General features: G+C 42.8%; 2 protein-coding genes across 7 annotated transcripts in view; one reads left to right on the top strand and one right to left on the bottom strand.

Annotated features, from left to right (window-relative positions):
• ABITRAM (actin binding transcription modulator) overlaps positions 1–2,000 on the top strand; it is a 49,321-nt gene extending 47,321 nt beyond the window's left edge. For all 5 annotated transcript variants that reach the window (XM_069960266.1, XM_069960262.1, XM_069960263.1 and 2 more), the window contains exon 7: positions 831–2,000. In XM_069960266.1, coding sequence (XP_069816367.1) covers positions 831–974 — 144 coding nt within the window. In that variant the 3' untranslated portion in view covers positions 975–2,000. The remainder of the gene's footprint in view (positions 1–830) is intronic.
• A 9,546-nt stretch (positions 2,001–11,546) lies between these two features.
• CTNNAL1 (catenin alpha like 1) overlaps positions 11,547–19,205 on the bottom strand; it is a 155,551-nt gene continuing 147,892 nt past the window's right edge. For both annotated transcript variants that reach the window (XM_069958155.1, XM_069958156.1), the window contains exons 16-19: positions 18,286–18,342; positions 17,624–17,743; positions 16,300–16,383; positions 11,547–12,841 (exon numbers count right to left, since the gene is read on the bottom strand). In XM_069958155.1, the coding sequence (XP_069814256.1) occupies positions 12,677–12,841; positions 16,300–16,383; positions 17,624–17,743; positions 18,286–18,342 (426 nt within the window). In that variant the 3' untranslated portion in view covers positions 11,547–12,676. The remainder of the gene's footprint in view (positions 12,842–16,299; positions 16,384–17,623; positions 17,744–18,285; positions 18,343–19,205) is intronic.

Below are 19,205 nucleotides of genomic sequence, written 5' to 3'. Positions count from 1 at the left end.
GTTTTCGGCTGTGCGCACTGGATTTATGTAGAGGCAGTCCGCCTCTACATAAATCTCCGTAGCGCCGGAGATGCGGGGATATTTTTAAGTCCGGCGTAAAAAACGTCGGACTTAAAGGGGTTATCCAGCGCTACAAAAACATGACCACTTTCCCCCTACTGTTGTCTCCAGTTTGGGTGGGGTTTTGAAACTCAGTTCCATTGAAGTAAATGGAGCTTAAAGTGTCACTGTCGTTAAAATTTTTATTGCAGAAATCAATAGTCCAGGCGATTTTAAGAAACTTTGTAATTGGCTCAGTCACCACTGAGCTATCTGACCTCTAATTAGGGCTCTGAATAGAGCAGATACGCAACAAATACGCAGCAAATTTGATGGTGCAGATTTGATGCTGTGTTCAGTTATTTAGATCTAAACTGCTGCGTATCGCATCAGTAAATACGCTGCGTATACGGTGTGTGGGTTTATACCCTGATACATCTGGGTCTTTGTATGTGCTTGAAAATGGTTCTATTGTGAGGACTAAAACATTGTCATGTTTGAATACATAGCCACCATATATATTTTTGATGCTTGAATAAATTTACCTTTTGATTTAGTGGAATTTGTTTGCCATGGAACACACACTTTTTTTTTTTTTTTTACTGGCTCTAGTGGCATAACACAGATGCTAGCCACCATTAAGTGGCTCTGTTAAATTGCTATTGCTAAATACAGTGTGAAAACAGCCTGATATGGACAGGCTACTATGATAGGAAAATAAGATGTAACACAAATGCTCATCTTTGGTTCACTTAAGACAATTTATATAACATTTTCTTTCTCCAACCCAGCCCTCGACAGAAGGTTACATTGCAGTTGTGCTGCCAAAATTTGAGGAAAGCAAAACGGTCACGGAAGGACTTCTTTCCCAGAAGCAATATGAAGAAGTCCTGTTAAAGCGGACATCTGCCCCTGATCCAAAGCCAGATTTATAACAAGTCTGTTCAGTCTTTAGAAACCTACAAGTGCATCTCAATAAATTAAAATATAAAAAAATTCAGTTATTCAATTCAAAAAGTGAAACGCCTATATTTTTATATAGAGTCATTACAAACAGAGTGAACTTTTTCTAGTGTTTATTTCTGTTAAAGTTGATGATTATGGATTACAGCCAAGGAAAACCCAAAATTTATTATCTCAGAAAATTAGAATAATTAACCCAGAACACTTACAAAGGCTTCCTAACCATTTAAAAAGGTCCCTTAGTCCGGCTCAGTAGGTAACACAATCATAGGGAAGGCTGCTGACTTGACAGATGCCCAGAACAGTCACGGACACTCTCCACAAGGAGGGTAAGCCCCAAATGTTTATTGCTAAAGAAGCTGGCTGTTCTCAGAGTGCTGTATCAAAGCATAGTAATGGAAAGTTGAATGGAAGGAAAAAGTGTGTTAGAGAAAGGTGCACAAGTAACGGGGATGACTGCAGCCTTGTTAGAATTGTTAAAAAGACCATTCAAAAAATTGGGAGATATTCACAAGGAGTGGACTGCTGCTTGAGTCAGTGCTTCAAGAGCCACCTCTGTAGTGCTTCAAGAGCCACCACGCACCGAGGTATCCAAGACATGGGCTACAAGTGTCGCATTCCATGTGTCATGCCACTCATGACCAATAGACAACACCAGAAGCGTTTTACCTGGGCCAAGGAAAAGAAGAACTGAACTGTTGCTTAGTGGTCAAAAGGTGGAGATGAGCGAATTTGCAGTAATAACGAAGCAAAGTACTTTTAACTCGCTGCTGCTCTGTGCTGTTTCTCCCCAGGTGCCTGGAAAAGCTGTATCAGTCCTGGAAAAACTTCTCCCAGTTTCCAGGGACTGGATCCAGCTTTTCCCACCACCCAGGGAGGAGCAGAGGTGAGTTAAACAGCAGCAGGCTGTAAGTTCACTAGAGATGAGCGAACCGGGTTCGGGTTCGAGTCGATCCGAACCCGAATGTTCGGTATTTGATTAGCAGTGGCTGCTGAACTTGGATAAAGCTCTAAGGTTGTCTGAAAAACATGGATACAGCCAATGACTATATTCATGATTTCCACATAGCCTTAGGGCTTTATCCAAGTTCAGCAGCCACCGCTAATCAAATGCCGAAAGTTCGGCTTCGGATCGACTCGAGCCTGTTCGAGGTTCGCTCATCTCTAAAGTTCACTCATCTCTAGTCAAATGTGTTGTTTTCAGATGAAAGTAAACTTTGCATTTCATTTAGAAATCAACGTCCCAGAGTCTGGAGGAAGGGCGGAATATTTGAGTATAATCTAATGTATTGAGATGCACCTAATGTGATTTACCTTGTTATGAAAGGACCACAATTTATATGCCTTAGGGTCCATTTACACAGAAAGATTATCTGACAGATTGTCTGCCAGAGATTTGAAGCCAAAGCCAGGAATGGATTTGAAAAGAGAAGAAATCTCAGTCTTTTCTCTATGACCTGATTTATGTCTATAGTCTGTTTCTGGCTTTGGCTTCAAATCTTTGGCAGGTAATCTGTCAGATAATCTTTCTGTGTAAATGGACTCTTAGGCTCCATTTACACAGAAAGATTATCTGACAGATTATCTGCCAAAGATTTGAAGCTAAAGTCAGGAATGGATTTGAAAAGAGGAGAAATCTCAGACTTTCCTTTATGACCTGATCTCTGTTTATAGTCTGTTTCTGGCTTTGGCTTCAAATCCTTGGCAGATAATCTGTCAGATAACCTTTCCGTGTAAATGGACCCATAGCTGCTGTCATGCATTTATTTGGAATCTTGGACTTGGAGATCAGTTCACATTCTGCAATACTGACTAAATCATTTTCAGTGGTAAAAGTCTTTTGTGTTGGCTTTTTCTACTTTATTTGTAGTTTGTTTTAGAACTATTAGTGTATTTTTATATTTAAAACTGAGCACATTATGGGCATCATACAGTAGGCAATAACAGAATACCTGCTACAGTTCATAGCTATAGCCACTGAAACTGCAAGTTTCATTTTGACTGTAATAATTTTTTTTCTTTGAACCCTTTAAAAAAGAAATCTGAATGTTCCTACTGGACACAGTAATAATCAAACTGCATCTATGATATTAACAGCTTCAATTGTGGAATTCAAAGCTATACTGAAATGGGATCATTATGTGTTGGAGGTGATCATATATTTTTAATGCCTCTTTGGCACCATAAACTACAGTTTTGTTGCGGGCTGTGGAGTCAGAGCCTGTTTTGGTCAGCCTCGGAGGAAAAAAAAAAAAAAAAAAATAGACTCCAGAGTTGAAGGGAACCTGTGGAGTCAGAGCCTGTTTTGGTCAGCCTCGGAGGAAAAAAAAAAAAAAAAAAATAGACTCCAGAGTTGAAGGGAACCTGTGGAGTCAGAGCCTGTTTTGGTCAGCCTCGGAGGAAAAAAAAAAAAAAAAAAATAGACTCCAGAGTTGAAGGGAACCGGCACAGAGCCGGCCCGACCCCCATGGTGGAGCCCCGGATACTTACCCTTTGCTGGAAGTCCCGTTCCTGGGACAGGGACATCATAGTCGGCAGCCGTGCGCGCACCAGATATGAGTCCGACGCCCATAGAGAATGACGGCTCCAGTCATTCTCTGTGGCCATCGGACTCATCTCAGGTAATTAGCATACAGCGCGCTCACCTTCGGACGCCGATATCTGCTTGCGGGATTTCCAGAGAAGGGTAATTATCTGGGGCTCTGCGCCGGAATGCCGGGTGACAGGTCCTTTTTAAGAAACCTTTAAAATTTTAGTGTTGAATTTTCATATGAATTGTGTAAATGTTACTCAATATATTTTGTGTTTTATCAATCTTAGACCCTTATTTAAAAAAAAAAAAAAAAAAAAGTTTATTTAGTGTGCTATGTCTGCAGCAGATTGCAATGTGTGTGAGTGAGAGGCAGAAATTAAAGGGGAATCAAAGCATTTGCTTTGGGGGTTTTTGTTCTGTATTCTGTGGCTGTACTTTCTGGTTGAGCAGCTGTACATAGTACTACAAGTTGCAGAATACATTGCTTTCCCTCAGCTGCTGTTCACAGTGCCCCACCCAAATCTGTTGCAGAACATCTAGGCTGTGTTCTCACATTGCAGTTTCATTGTGTTACTGAATTAATTGCTGTTCCCACCCACACAGCACACTGTATTCTCTACCTGTAATGCTGATATTGGAATAAAGTAAAGAACTTTTTTAATTTTTTTTTTCCTTTTCATCTCCACGCACATATTATGATTGAGCATCTTTTATCTTTGAGGTTGCGCCTCACGATAAGGAATTTATCCGATATTATCTTACATGGGATATACTGTGTATGCCTTGTTTGTTTTTGGTCCAGGTGGGGTTGGCAGTGTCGGCTCTGATCCTCTAGCATACTTTTTGTGAAGAAGCTGCAGTACTGCAATGTAACTCCAACATGTGTGAACACAGCCCTTTTCACTGCAGACTTTTGCACAGCATCAGTGAAGTTGCAGCAGCTGTTTCTGGCTGATCAGAGATGGTGAATCACTCAGGGGATTGGGGAATCCAGCCAAGCCTACTGTGACATCACACCCTGTCTGCATCATCATTCTGTGCTCAGCAAACACACACAATGTGAGACGGAGGCATGGAATCTTGTCTCCTAAGGGGGGGGGGGGGGGTGGGGGGGGGGGGGGGGGGGGAGAGAAGAAGAAGATAAAGTGGATTGGCACACAGGCCAGTTTTCTTCCCTTCCTGGATTTCAGTCAGCTACCAGTGTGGCAAAATAGTACAGATATGATAATACATTGTATAGACACATCTATATAACAATGTACTTTTAATAGAAAAATGGTTTTCCTTATGAGGACTTCTCCTTTAAAGGGGGTTTCTGGGCAGCAGTGAAAAATCCAGGTGGGACGGGGTGGTGGGATCAAAATAAAGATGATCTATGTCCCCTTCCCCCCCACAGTGCAGCATCACAGCTTATAGTCCCCCGCCGGGCTCCTGATCATGTGAAGTCACAGCCTCACTCAGAAATGCTGGCTGAGTGAGACCGGGCACAGCTGAATTCACATATTGGCTGAGCGGGTAGTTCCTGTGGGGCCGTGATGGTTCAGGAGTGTGGACCCTGACAGCTGATAAATCTGGGCCTATGTCTGATCTGTATATCACAGATATCTGGCATTGTTATCAGCTTTTCTTTGTGTATGGTGAATATTTTAGTCAGAAACATACAAGATTGGCTGCAGAAAAAGACCACTTGGTCCTTCTAGTCAAGTTTAGAGACGTTCGAACAGCGTAAAATCTTATGGAATCAAATGGTTCGAGTTTGATAGAACGTCCCATTGGCATCACAACATATGGGGTATTATCGCCCCTGAGAAGAAGAAATATTTTAATGAAATGATAAAGTAAATCTTTTATTCCCCTCCTCCAGGAAGTATAAATAGGCCCCACCTCCCCACACACCTCAGTCTTTTTTTCTTCATTCTTTTAGCCCTATGGGACCTAGTCCCTCCTCCTTCTATTTCAGATACCGATGCCAGATGTCGCCGCAGGAACCATCTCAGGCTTGTATTCTGTATAGGCATCGCACTGGCTGTGTGGGTTTCCTTGTTCAGGTGCTGGCTTGGGCGTGGGGCGCTGCGTTCCACGTCCGTTAGCCTTGCAGATTCTTCCTGGTATGCGGCCGAGCTGTGGAGCGCAGATGCGTTCTACCGCGGTGTATGTCACTTCTGGCGGCGGCCTTCTATGCAGATGTGATGCGTTGTGGAACGCAGTTTGCGTTCCAGAGCGGCGAATGTCACTTCCGGCGGCGTCTTAGGGTATATTCACACGGGCGGGCTCGTGTGCGAGCCCGGGAGGTCCTGGCAGTTCCCACACACTACATACTTGCTGCGGTCTAAACGACCGCAGCGAGTATGTAATTATACCGCCCTTAACCCCTTCTGCTCCCCCGCTGTGTATATACTTTACCTGTCCTCGCTGCACGGGTCCGGCGTCCTGCTCTCCTGTCCGGCCAATCAGTGTGTTGCCCAGCCGCAGCCACTGATTGGCCGGGCGGGAGAGCAGGACGCCGGGACCCGTGCAGCGAGGACAGGTAAAGTATATACACAGCGGGGGAGCAGAAGGGGTTAAGGGCGGTATAATTACATACTCGCTGCGGTCGTTTAGACCGCAGCAAGTATGTAGTGTATGGGAACTGCCAGGACCTGCCGGGCTCGCAGCGAGAATCTCGCTGCGAGCCCGCCCGTGTGAATATACCCTTACGCTGTGTTTAAGCAGCACTATAAAGAGGCTGCTGTATCAGCAGCAGGCAGATGTTCCATTGGGTAGATCTGTTACTTTTGTAAAGCCTGTAATTTCTGTAGCGAATTTCCTCAAATAGATCTCATGGCATCAGCAAGCAATGCCAAACTGACACGGTTTTGCTCCCTGTATACGTCGGACAACCCGACTGTGGTGGACGCTATGACAATTCTGTTGAATTTTCAGCTAGCTTACATCTTTCCACCGATTGCCATGATTCCCAGAGTTCTAACGAAAATCCGGATGGATCAGTCGTCAGTGATCATGACAACGCCCTTTTGGCAAAAGAGGTCATGGTTTGCCCTGCTCATAAACATGAGCAGGGAGAACCTTTGGAAGCTTCCTTTATATCCGGATCTAATATCCCAGGGTCAACATCTATGCAGAGACCTAGTCAGTCTCAGCCTGGAGGCTAGAAGGCCCATATTAGAATCCGGCTTGTCTGAGAAGGTTTTGCAGACACTTTTCCATGCACGCAGTTATGCCACAAACCAGTCCTATTTGAGAATAAGGAAGATTTTTCAAGCTTGGTGTTCTTCCAAGGGAATTAATTCATTTAAACCCTCTACACCACAGATATTGGATTTTCTTCAAGAGGGATTTGATAGAGGGCTCAAGCCTGGATCCATTAAGGTACAAATAGCACCCCTTTCGGCTCACTTAAACTTACATCTGTTCCAGATTATGAAAAACAAGAATTTTGTTAAGGCTGTAACTAGGTTGAGACCTAACTTGGTAAGGCAGGTGGACACTTGGGACTTATCCTTAGTGTTGAGGCGCCTATGCCTGTCTACATTCGAACCCCTGGAAGAAACAGACTAAAAATACCTGTCATTTAAAGTTGCCTTTTTGTTGGCAATCTGCTCTGCCAAGAGAGTGGGAAAACTGCAAGCACTTGGATCCACTCCTCCTTATGTCATGTTTTCCCAAGATAGGGTCATTCTGCGATACCTTCCAGGATTTCTTCCAAAGGTGGCAACCTTTACCAACATCAATCAGCCAGTAATATTACCAGTTTTTTCTCCTGCCGGGTCGGCTCAGGAAGATCTAGATCTTTCCCTTCTGGATGTGTCAAGATCTATTAAGATTTATTTGGACAGAGTAAGCTCGTTTTTTTTATTCTCTTTTCAGGACAGAATAAGGCCCCCTTCACACGTCCGGAAAAACCACCCGGAGTTCCGGACGCATAGACTTTCATTGGACACAGACACCCTTCCGGATTTTTTTTTAGAACCGGTCCTATTTTCATCTAGAAGTCTATGGGAGCGCCCGGGCCTCGGACACTTACCTGATGCACATCAGGAAAGTGTCCGGAGTTCCACTCAGCCGGACCACCTTTCGGCGCTGATCCCCGGTCTTCCCCGGCCTCCTGCTGCCTCTTCCCCGACCCAGTGTCAAAGTCTCCCCTGCCCGTGGCAGATCCTCGTCCCCGCGGCCACTCACGGCAGATCCTCGTTCCCCAACCCCCCCCCCCACTCGCACCACATCTCTGTTGACAGGTCATGATGGGAGTTGTACTTCTGCAGCCTGTGGCCATCCAGGTTGCAGAAGTACAACTCCCACCATGCCCTGCTGACAAGTCATGATGGGAGTTGTACTTCTGCAACCTGGATGGCTGCAGAAGTACAACTCCCATCATGTCCTGCAACCTGGGTGACCACAGACTGCAGAAGTACAACTTCCATCATGACCTGTCAGCCAGGCATGATGGGAGTTGTACTTCTGCAAGCTGTGACCATCCAGTTTGCAGAAATACATCTCTGATCGTGTCCTATTTTTCTTCTGATCAGGAAATCCTGAAGGTTTTTCCTGATGGTAAAAACAGATTACTGTCAGGAAATCCTGATACTATCCTGATGACATTTAAGGCCTCCTGATCAGGATTTCCTGACAGTAAAAACTGACACGGACGTGTGAATGGGGCCTTAGGGAAAGAAGGCTTGTAAACCAACCATATCTCGCTGGATCTGCGATACCATCGCGCTATGCTATACTACAGCCGACTTAACTCCACCAGAGTTCACAAAAGCCCATTCTACCAGGGCGGTAGCTTCCAGTTGGGCGGAACGTGCCTCTGTGCCACTGGAGGACATATGCCAGGCAGCTACCTGGTCAACCTTCGTTTACCACTACAGGTTGGAGTCGATTTTTTTCAGCTAGAACAACTTTTGCAAGGTCTGTTCTGTCAGCAGCTGTAATTAATAACCCACCCAATGAGAAGTATTCTTGCTAATTCCCCATATGTTGTGATGCCAATGGGACGATAGGGAAGCAAAAATGTTATAATTTGACTTAGGTGTGTGGGGAGGTGAGGCCTGTTTATACTTCCTGGAGGAGGGGAATAAAAGATTTACTTTATCATTTCATTAAAATATTCCTTCGTCCCAGGGGCTCGCAGGGGCGATAATACCCCATATGTTGTAATGCCAATGGGTCTCAGGGAAAACAAATTAACATAATAATTTTCGCTTCCCGATCCGTGGGGAAGGAGGAGACAGCCCGGGTACTGGCTGTATCCCACAGTTCCAGGCAGTACCTGCGCTGTCTCCTCCTTCCCCACTGCCCGGGAAGGTACCTGGAATCAAATGCGGAAGATTAGAGTTTGATAGAACCTAAGATTTTTTTTTCTTTTTGATCATTTCTAGTCTAGTTCTGAGTTCAAGACAACTAGTGACTGAAGACTAGCTGCATCCACTTGCCACACAGAAATAGCATTTGCTTTCCATGTTTGGCTCATTCACATGAGTTAGACTCATTCAAGTTACCCCAGGATCATGTAGGACATTAAAGGGAATCTGTCAGCACCTATAGAGGGGGAGTGGTGAGGCTTTGTGCCGCACTTTGGTCCGTCTCACTACTACCTCCTCCCAGCTTGTATTGAATATCCATGGCGCCCGTCCCCCAACGACGGCATCTGTAGCTTCCTGGTTCAGTGTAGTGCGTGCACGCTCCCGTGGGGTGATTAGCGCATGCGCCGTAGTGCGTCAGAGCAGCACTGAGAGAAGCCATTGAGGGCATAGGCTTGCGCATGCGCGAATCACACCGCGGGAACGTGCCTGCACTACACTGAACCAGGAAGCTACAGATGCAGTCGCTAGGAGGCCGGGCGCCATAAATATTCAATACAAGCTGGGAGGAGGTAGTGGTGAGGCGGGCCTAAGTGCAGGGCACAAAGCCATTACCAATCCCCCTCCATAGGTGCCGACAGATTCCCTTTAGGAAGCTGCTGAGCCAGATCTACTATACATCAGTGTGATAAATAACACCCCTGATGTCTAATTGGCCATTTATGAAGGAGTTGGAAGTTGGTGTCTGATAAAATTAAGGATTCAGAGTTAGAGCCGCAGTTTACAGACTCCACAGACCAGGTTTTGTCATTGTTATTGAGGTTTAGAAAGGGCTCAGGAGTGAGACCTATCAACAGTGTACATAGCCTGTGTGTTTTCAATCCACTACTGGTCTTGGTTGCAAAACACTGTGTGGGAACATAGCCCAATACTTTTGTAAAGTTTGCACCTAAAGCCACACCCACCTGGCAAGCCAGGATTAGATCGTCCAAAAGTGGCACAATTTTGTGGAACCCAAGGGGGTAGGGTAAATGTATGCATCTATTGTCCAATCTGCATAAGGCGCAGAGCATACATTTCTCATGTAATGTTTGGCTAATGCAAATATTATATTACATTAACCCTTTGAGGACAAGGCCCAAAATGACCCAGTGGACCGTGCAAATTTTGATCTTAGAAGGGGAGGAGGGAAAAACGAAAGCACTAAGAGCTCTAGCACTCTCAGTTTTCTATCTACAAGCCATGTAAGTGCTTGTTTTTTACAGGAATAGTTGTACTTTGTAATGGCGTCATTCATTTTACCATAACATGTATGATGGAATTCCAAATATATTATTTATGAAGATATAAATAGGTGAAATCGTAAGAAAGAATGCAATATGGTAACGTTTGGGGGGTTCCTGTGTCTACGTAATGCACTATATGGTAAAAGCGACATGATACTATTATACTATAGGTCAGCCCGAACACAACCATATGCAGGTTACACAGATTCTCTAATGTTATATATTTTTTTATGAAATCCTTTTTTTTGGCAATTAAATATTAATAAAATGGGCCTATTGTGACGCTTATAACGGTTTTATTTTTTCACCTACGGGGCTGTATGGGGTGTTATTTTTTCCGCTATGATCTCTAGTTTTTATTAATACCATATTTGTGAAGATCGGACGTTTTGATCTCTTTTTATTGATTTTTTTTAATATATAATGTAACATAAAATCGGTAATCTGCGCACTTTTTCCCCTCTTTTCGTGTACGCCGTTTACCGGTCGCAATGACGCTTGTTATATTTTAATAGATCGGACAATTACGCACGCTACGGTATATTATATGTTTATCTATTTATTTATTTTTATATGTTTTATTTATATAATGGGAAAGGGGGGTGATTTAGACTTTTATTGGGGGAGGGGTTTTGGGGTAGTGTGTTAGTGTTTTGAACTTTTTTTTTTTTTACACTTTTGAAGTCCCTTTGGGGGACTTCTACATACATTACTTTGATTTCTACACTGATGAATGCTATGCCATAGGCATAGCATTGATCAGTGTTATCGGCGATCTGCTCATTGAGCCTGCCTGTGCAGGCTCAGTGTAGCAGATCGCCGATCGGACCGCACGGAGTCAGGTAAGAGACCTCCGGCAGTCCGTTTCAACGATCGGGACCCCCGCAGTCACACTGCGGGGGTCCCGATCGGTAAGTGACAGGGGACTCCCCCTGTCACTTACACTTAAACGCCGCGGTCGGCGTTTAAGGGGTTAATGACACGCGGCAGCGCGATCGCTGCAGCGTGTCATAACCGGTGAGGTTCCGGCTGCTGATTGCAGCCGGCCCCCACCTGCTAAGAAGCGCGCTCCGCTCCGGAGCGCGCTTCATAGCGGGAAAAACACCCAGGACGTAAGGTTACGACAGACTTCCATGACGTAACCCTACGTCCAGGGTCGTCTAGGGGTTAATTAGGTATTGCAAATATGTATATGCGTTTCTTTGTTTTCTTGCCAAAAATGTCAATCACTGTAGAACTAAGTGGCTCCGTCTATTGCTGGGATCCATTTTTAGCACCGAAAAAAAAAAAAAAAAAGATACTGCAACCTGAGAACAAGCCCTTAAGGTCTTTCTCTATCAAATCAGAACAATTACTGTAAAATTAAACTGTTGCTTAACTAGAATGAAGTTTTGTCAAGTGCTTTATATAAAACAAGACACACAAAATTCATTAGAATTTTATTTTAAAAATAGAATCTTACATTGTAAATGTTAATGTAAAAAAACTACATTTTCATGATACTTAAATATGGTATACATTCTTTAACATGCATTTAAAATCCTAGGATTTAAAAGTAAGGGTGAGCTTTATAAGTCTATGAGATTGACAACAGACCCAGGGAAACCTTCAGCATGTTCCACCTAGTTGCCATCTCCAGCAGCTAACTACAGGACCATCTTCAAATCCAAGAACATAATACATAGCCAAACTAAGTCAGAAAATAGTTCTTTATGAGAAAATCTCCAATAAATTTAAAGATTTCAGCAGCAAATTTAGACTTAAAACTGAGGGGACAGAGGTGCAGGTTGTACATCTGGATACAGTGTGCTGTTTATTCTTGGTTGTGAACATCAGCCATAACAAGAGTAGCTGATCAGTGCTTCAGACCACAAAACATTGCCCTGATACAGGTAAACACAATACAACTGAAAAAAGCAAACCAGCAAGAATAATACAATGTTGACTGCAAATTGTAACACAGCAAATAGAAATCAGGGTTTCTGCATATTACACGTATACAAACCATAGCAGCATCTTTGGGTTAAGGTTCCATTAAGACATTCACAACAGAGCTTTTGATAGCCATTAAACAGTGCGATTGGTGAGAGGAAGGAAATGCAAACATTCACTTTAGCAAAGACGTCAACCTGACATAGCAAATGTGTAGAAAGTACAATGGTACCAGTAAGATGTGAAGCAAAACACCAAAATAATCATGTAGAGCTTAATATTCAACATCCTCTCCTTTTAGGGCGGGTTCACACTACGGAATTCTCGCGGACAATGTCCGCGGAATTCCGTCAGCTGTCCACACGCACATCTGGGCGCATTTCCGCCGGCCCCATAGACACCATTCTATGGGCCGGCGTATGCCACTATACGCTGAAAGTAGTGTCATGTCACACCTTTCAGCGGATCGCGGAATACGCTGGCCCATAGAATGGTGTCTATGGAGCCGGCGGAAAAGCACGTGCCCCGTGCGGGCGGACAGCTGAAGGAATTCCGCGGACATTGTCCGCGAGAATTCCGTAGTGTGAACCCGCCCTTACTCCTCCGGAAACTCTACATTGCTATTTACTTTCTAAAAACGTCAGGTTAGCTACATGGTGTTCCAAAGACTTTACTCCAAAAGCTTCTACTGTTTTTCCTTCCAGACCATCTTCATTTGAAACATTCTGTATCCGGTTTTCTTTCCAGAGTCCTGGAGGGCGGTAGCATCCATTACCTGCTTTACACTGCAAAATAAGGACAAATTTATTAAAACAAACATTAATATGCTACTCTCTCAGAATCTCTAAGGCTAATGAAACTTCTTTGGCGTGTGTGTACTGTGAATTGCTAGAACCCAAAAGCTGTTTATAGCTTGTCAAAGCTGGTTTTCACACTGATGTCAGGTACATTCTGCACTGCAGTCTATGAGAAGTCCACCAACAAACCATGTCCCATTATTTTCAAATCTGTGCTATAACACAAAAGTGCTATATTGGGCACCCAGGACAAGGATTAGCTTCATTGAGTGGGGGGGGAAGGGGGAAAAACCCACAGCAGAAATCCTAAGTTATGCTGCCATGTAAAAATAAAGTCAGTGCGCCTGCAACAGTTCACTGGGCCATTGTGTATGCTCAGAATACGGGTGGGGCTGTGCGATTTAATTCAGGCCACAGGGCATTACTATAATCAAGAGGCAAATGATAAAAGGAACACAGTCATGTCAAAACTTTGTTGGCAGCTACATAGCACTGCCCATACAAAGCACCACTCCCACAGCAGCACACACAAAATGATACCAATCATGTGGCAAATTAGAGTCACGCTGGGCATCATCAAAGTCACTACTTTCACAATGCTAGCATGTAGCTACATCTTCCCTGTCACGAATAGAAGACAATTTCAAAGCTGTTAAAGGTTTGTTCAGACACAAAGCTTCTGTACTGAAGTCCAGACATGCTTTCACATGGTTCACAGCCCAGCCATACAGACAAAGCCAGGGTGACCTTTATTCCAGTCTCAGTTACAGACCACATTAGCTCCATCTGAGTGACTGACTGCTCTCTTCACTGTAGCTACTCACAAGCTTTAGGCTCTGTTTACGCTGGTGTCATGGATTTTGCTTATAAAGATCTACCGTAGGGCAAATCCAATTTTAAATGTCTAGAAACATAAAGCAGACTTTGCTATTTTACCCTCCACAGGAAATACAGTAGAAACTGACTGAACTGTGATTCTAGTACCCTATTTGCACAGAGATAGGGACAGGTTTTTGGAAGTATAATTTGTTAGGTTCATACTACTTTTTGTGTTTACATTAAATGTGTGCATTTTTATTGAAAATGATAGAAACATATACATGAACAAACTGACTTCTATGGTGTAATGGACAAATGGAATATTTCTGTTTTTCTATGTCATTAGGTTTTTTTTTCTGTATACTACTATAGTGTAGTAGTGTGCACTATTGTATCCAGGTGGGCGGTCCTCTTATGACACGAGGGGGGTACAGAAATCCCGAAAGCGCTGCTGAGTGCATTGTAATATACTTACAATGCAGTCTATGCAATTTTTTTTTATCCTGCCCAAAACACAGCTGTTTTCCTGTGTACCCACCCTCTTGTAGTGGTGCAAACAAACATTCTTGTATGGAAAATACCATACATTAGAATAATGAAATTTGCTGCCTTTTTTTTTTTTCTTCAAAAGGACTTAATGGTCTTCTTTAGCTGCTTTAACACAGATCGTCCAGAACATAGGTTGAATATCTAAAGGCAAAAAGGAGTTAAAAAGATTGACTAAGGGGCTGTTCACACTGAGCTTAACAGGCGAAATTCCACCTGCTTCAGTCAATTGTTTGAGCAGAGAGTGGCGGTGCACGAGCCATCCCATAGAGACATTGGGTGACACTGAGGCAGTCGGGTTTCTGTGGCGACGAGCTCCGCTGCATAATTCTGCCTGTTTTGCTTACTGTGAACATACTCTAAAGGGTCCTATTACATAGGATAATAATCTGTCAAATCAGGCCAATTTGGGACCTCCGCAGCCAGTGATTGGCTGAGTGGCCTGTCACTTTAGAGCTTGGCTCTGAAGTTGCATAAGCAGCTGTGGGGAGGAGACAGGAAGACACTGGGGAACAAGGAGGGGTAATATATGAACTTTATTATTACACTTTTAAAAGCAAGGAACTGCACGGACATCGCTGACAATCTCCATGCAGCCCTTACTGAACAATAATCGTGACCAGCAGTAGGCTCAGTAAACGAGCGCCGATCTAGCAGATTGGCGCTTGTTTACTATATGATTGGGCCATCTCATACGACCCTAAGTTTCAGGCTGTAACGTCCATTGTTTCATTTATTTTTGAAAAACCCTTATATGCAACCTTCTTACCCACGCTGATGGTGTCAACGTTTGCTGCACTACTCAAGCTGTTCTACCCATTCCTGCATTAGGTCTGCTATCATCTATTTGCTTTACTAACAGTTGCTGTCAGCACCTGCTCCAGGCTCGTGTGTCAAAAACAGCAGCACAGTCAGCTGTGTAATGGTGCTGCACATCCTCTACTATCTGACAGTTAATTTTGCTTTTAGAAGAAAAAATGAAAAATAAAAAACAAATGTGCAAAAGTGTAAAAAAAACCAAAACAAACTTAAATATGCAGATCCGCTTCTTCTCTCCCTCCTTTACTAATTGGACAAGCTTCGGAAACTCCAATGCCACAGAACCAAAATGCTTTATATTCCGTAATAGAACTGATAAAGGTTACGATTTCAGCAGAGGAAAATACAAATATTTTTTTTTTTTTTTAACAAATGACAATTTAAAAGACAAGAGAATGTAACATTACAAGATTACCTATTGCAGTGTCTATGTTAAACATATTTTGTAAGAATTTTTGGTAATGTTTTTTCTAGTTATCCATTTTTTTAAATCTATATTATGAAATAATCCTGAAATCTTGCAGTTTTCACTCTCACCACTGGGGCTATATCTAAACTTTGATTTGGTGTGTGGTGATAAGAGGAGGCTGCAGTATGGTGATTTGTGAAGCCTTACAGCAACATGGGACACCAGTAGATAGATAACACCAGTATAAGACAATAGCAGCTCCCTGTGGTCCCAGTACACTCAGTAATGTTTCACATTTATCTTAAAAAGGGACAAGCCAGGCAAGATGGCAGGCAAGCCAGGCAAGATGGCAGCCATAACAATGTACAGAAAAATTACATTAAAAAAATTGCCATAAAATAGAAACAGATTAGAAAAAAAAGAACAGGTTTTAGTATTTGTCTCTAATCAGTAAAAGAAAATCTCGGTGATACATGCCCTTTAAAGTATGACATTCATGGGTTTGCCACAGGGGTGACAAAGCATTAAAATTCACAGTCTTCCGTCCCTCTCAGCAATGCCTGATAGCTGCCTGCTGTGAATCTGCACTCATATAACATAATTCAGATATTCCGGCTGATGATTTGCCAATACATCACTGGTACTAATGGAAATAACCAAAAAGATTACCTATATATCTAAAATGATTTCTCTGTCTATATAACTTTCCATACATGTTTCCTATGGTATCCCTCAGAGATGGGAGAGAAATACCAAAAGGCAGATAAAGATGGGTCAAGAATGGATGAAAAGGATGGAGAGATGTGACTAAAAATGAAACAATACACTTTCCATTTTCATATCAGCTGCTCACCTTCCTTAGCAACTTGCAGCAAATTGGAAGAACTTGAGCTAGTATCATCATGATTGCCTTTGATTTCTGAATACATGTGTCAACCTACCAGAAAAAAAGGAGAAGAAAAAGCATTCACTCATCCGAAGATTAAAACAATACACTAAAGTCACCCTGTCATCACTTAGTTCCATAAATGTTACCATTGACTAGAGAATTAAAAAGGACATCTAAGAACCTTAGAATGCATTCTTATGGGCTCATAATACTGAACAAAAATAGTAAAACAACCACAACTTGATTGATTCCTATCCTGATCCACCAGTTACCTATGCTGTCCAGCATCAGAATGACTACAGTATCTTCTATAGTGATTTCACCTCTGTGCAGAGCTATGTTCCCACTTAGGGAACATAGCGGAGAAAGGCGTTCATCTAGTAATATAGACAGGGGCAAATCATGATTATTAGCGGTCCTCAGTAGGTAAAGGCAGCCGCCTTTTAATACAATGTTCGTGAAGTGGGAACATATCCAGTGCCATATTGCATGACCACAGCATTGTCTAAAGCTTGCCACCTCTATATTTTTGATAGCCGCCGTTGGGACCATCTACACCATGGGTCTCCAAACTGCGGCCTTCCAGCTGTTGCGAAACTACAACTCCCATCATGCCTGGACAGCTAAAGCTTTGGATTTGGCTGTCCAGGCATGATGGGAAATGTAGTTTAGCAACAGCTGGAGGGCCGCAGTTTGGAGACCCATGATCTACACAAATATCAATTAACAAAAGAAGCATTTATACCAATCTACTCTTCAATTTGAATGCAAAGTATAATCTAAACATTAATTCAACAAAGAGGGAAATTTATTAAACTGGTGTAAAGTAGAATTGGCTCAGATGCCCCTAGCAACCAATCAGATTCCACTTTCATTCCTCACAGACTCTTTTGGAAAATGAAAGTGGAATCTGATTGGTTGCTAGGGGTGAGTGGGCCAATTCTACTTTACACCAGCTTGATAAATCTCCCCCAAGATATCTAAAACAAACCAGAATAATAATTTGCCTCAATACAAGACAGATACAGACACAGACACTATGGGGATGATTTATCATTTATTTATTACAGCATGACAATTTATGTACTCGTATTTGGCAAATCTGGGGCTGGTGTAGATTTCCGCATGATTTCCCTGTTAGGAGGGTTAAATGACGATAAGTCAGACGCAGGAGAAGGCCTCCAACCTCATGCTCATATTAGACTCAGGATTATGGAGTAACACATAGTACAACTCTAATTATCAGATGACTTTTAAACTCCCACATCATGCAGAAGATGGAGCTCACCTTGGAGAAGGTGGCAGTTTTGCCCTGGACAGGAGTTCTTGATGTTATCTGAAGCTGCTGACTGAGTGGAACAAGCTTTTCAATCTCCAACAAAAGTAAAGGTTTGTCATCATCTTCAAGCTGTCAGGATGTGACATATATGTATTATTTTCTACAAACAAATGACTAGAAGAAATGTAAAGTCATAAGGATACTGCAATAGTATAGCAAGTATAGCAAGTATAGCAAAAGGGCAAAATAATTTCCAACAGTTTCAATCATCTTAAATGTCAGATTTATTAGAATTGTTAAAAGAATACAAAGCTTAGACTCAGCTTGTGTTATCAGATTTACAATTAATAATTGTAATTTTAGCCAAAACCAGGAGTGCAACAGACATGGAGTAGACCTATAATAGAAGGATTTGCACACTTTTCTGTGATTTAGTTAAAGTAACTATTATTGTTGGCTGGCAGCAGGATACAATGTCAAAATCTTGCCGCCATGCTCCCTGTTCAGGTGCAGACCAAAGACAGAATTCTTCCCGCAGCGCCATCAATTACACTGTAGACAATGTAATCTGCAAGTATGTTCCCTGTCAGCATCAATGGTCCTGCATCACTCACAAATGCCACACTACTCTGCATTACCTGCCCATCCACACACTAGTGGTATTTAATTACCTGATTAGAAAAAGTGTGTAGAACTGATGAAAGCTTTAAACCAGCTGCAGCAAACACCTAAGGAGGGGAAAAAAAATTGAGAATTTTTTGAGACACTTATATTTTGTGATCTGCAAATACAAAAAACCATAACTTAAAGAATTATGTCATGAAGAAAAGTAGGTCTAAAGATGCATTATGTTAAATGAGACCTAATTCCAATGTGCATGCATTTCCCATTAGTACTGACCATTGGTTTTCACTTTACATGCAAGCAAGGGAAAATGTCTGTCCTGTTGCATGGTAACAGCAGGATCACAGTTTAGAGAGGAAACCAGGGAGTGAATAAATCAATGGGGAAGAAAAATGGTGCAGGAATGTAAGCTACTTTACTAAAAACAGAACATTCGTTCTCCTCTACATATATGTATGTGGTACACATCTGAATTTAAAGGGAACCAATCCCCTAAAAAAAAAATCGATATGATGGCAATAATCTGTGCTAATACACCTTCCAACACACTTTCCACACATATCAATAGCATATCTATAGCATCTGCCTGTGCCCCATACACCCCAAATCATACTTTGATCTTGTTCCCGCCGTATGCTAATTCCAGAAAGGTAGTCATGTGGGCGTTTGTTCAGGCAGAGTAGTCACGGCCTCGGGGGGCGGGGTTTGGCTGCAATCACGCCTCTATGGGCGTCATTCCCAGCCCGTCACTGCATTATCATCCGGGGGGCAGGGCTGGGACTATGTAGCTGAGATACAGCATAGTGGCTGCCTATCCCCTGTACTGTGTATGTGTGACCGGTCCTCCCACACAGGCAGCTGCTGCCTTACACAGCCTCCCTGAATTAATGATTCTAACCCAGCTGCAGCCAGCACAAGCCAAAGCAGTGTTATTCCTGTGCTGGTGGCTGCAAAAGGTTAAATCATT

Source organism: Dendropsophus ebraccatus, chromosome 2, assembly GCF_027789765.1.
Source record: "Dendropsophus ebraccatus isolate aDenEbr1 chromosome 2, aDenEbr1.pat, whole genome shotgun sequence".
NCBI lineage: Eukaryota > Metazoa > Chordata > Amphibia > Anura > Hylidae > Dendropsophus > Dendropsophus ebraccatus.
Note: the sequence above shows the minus strand (reverse complement) of the source record. Positions and strands in the feature narration are given on the sequence as shown.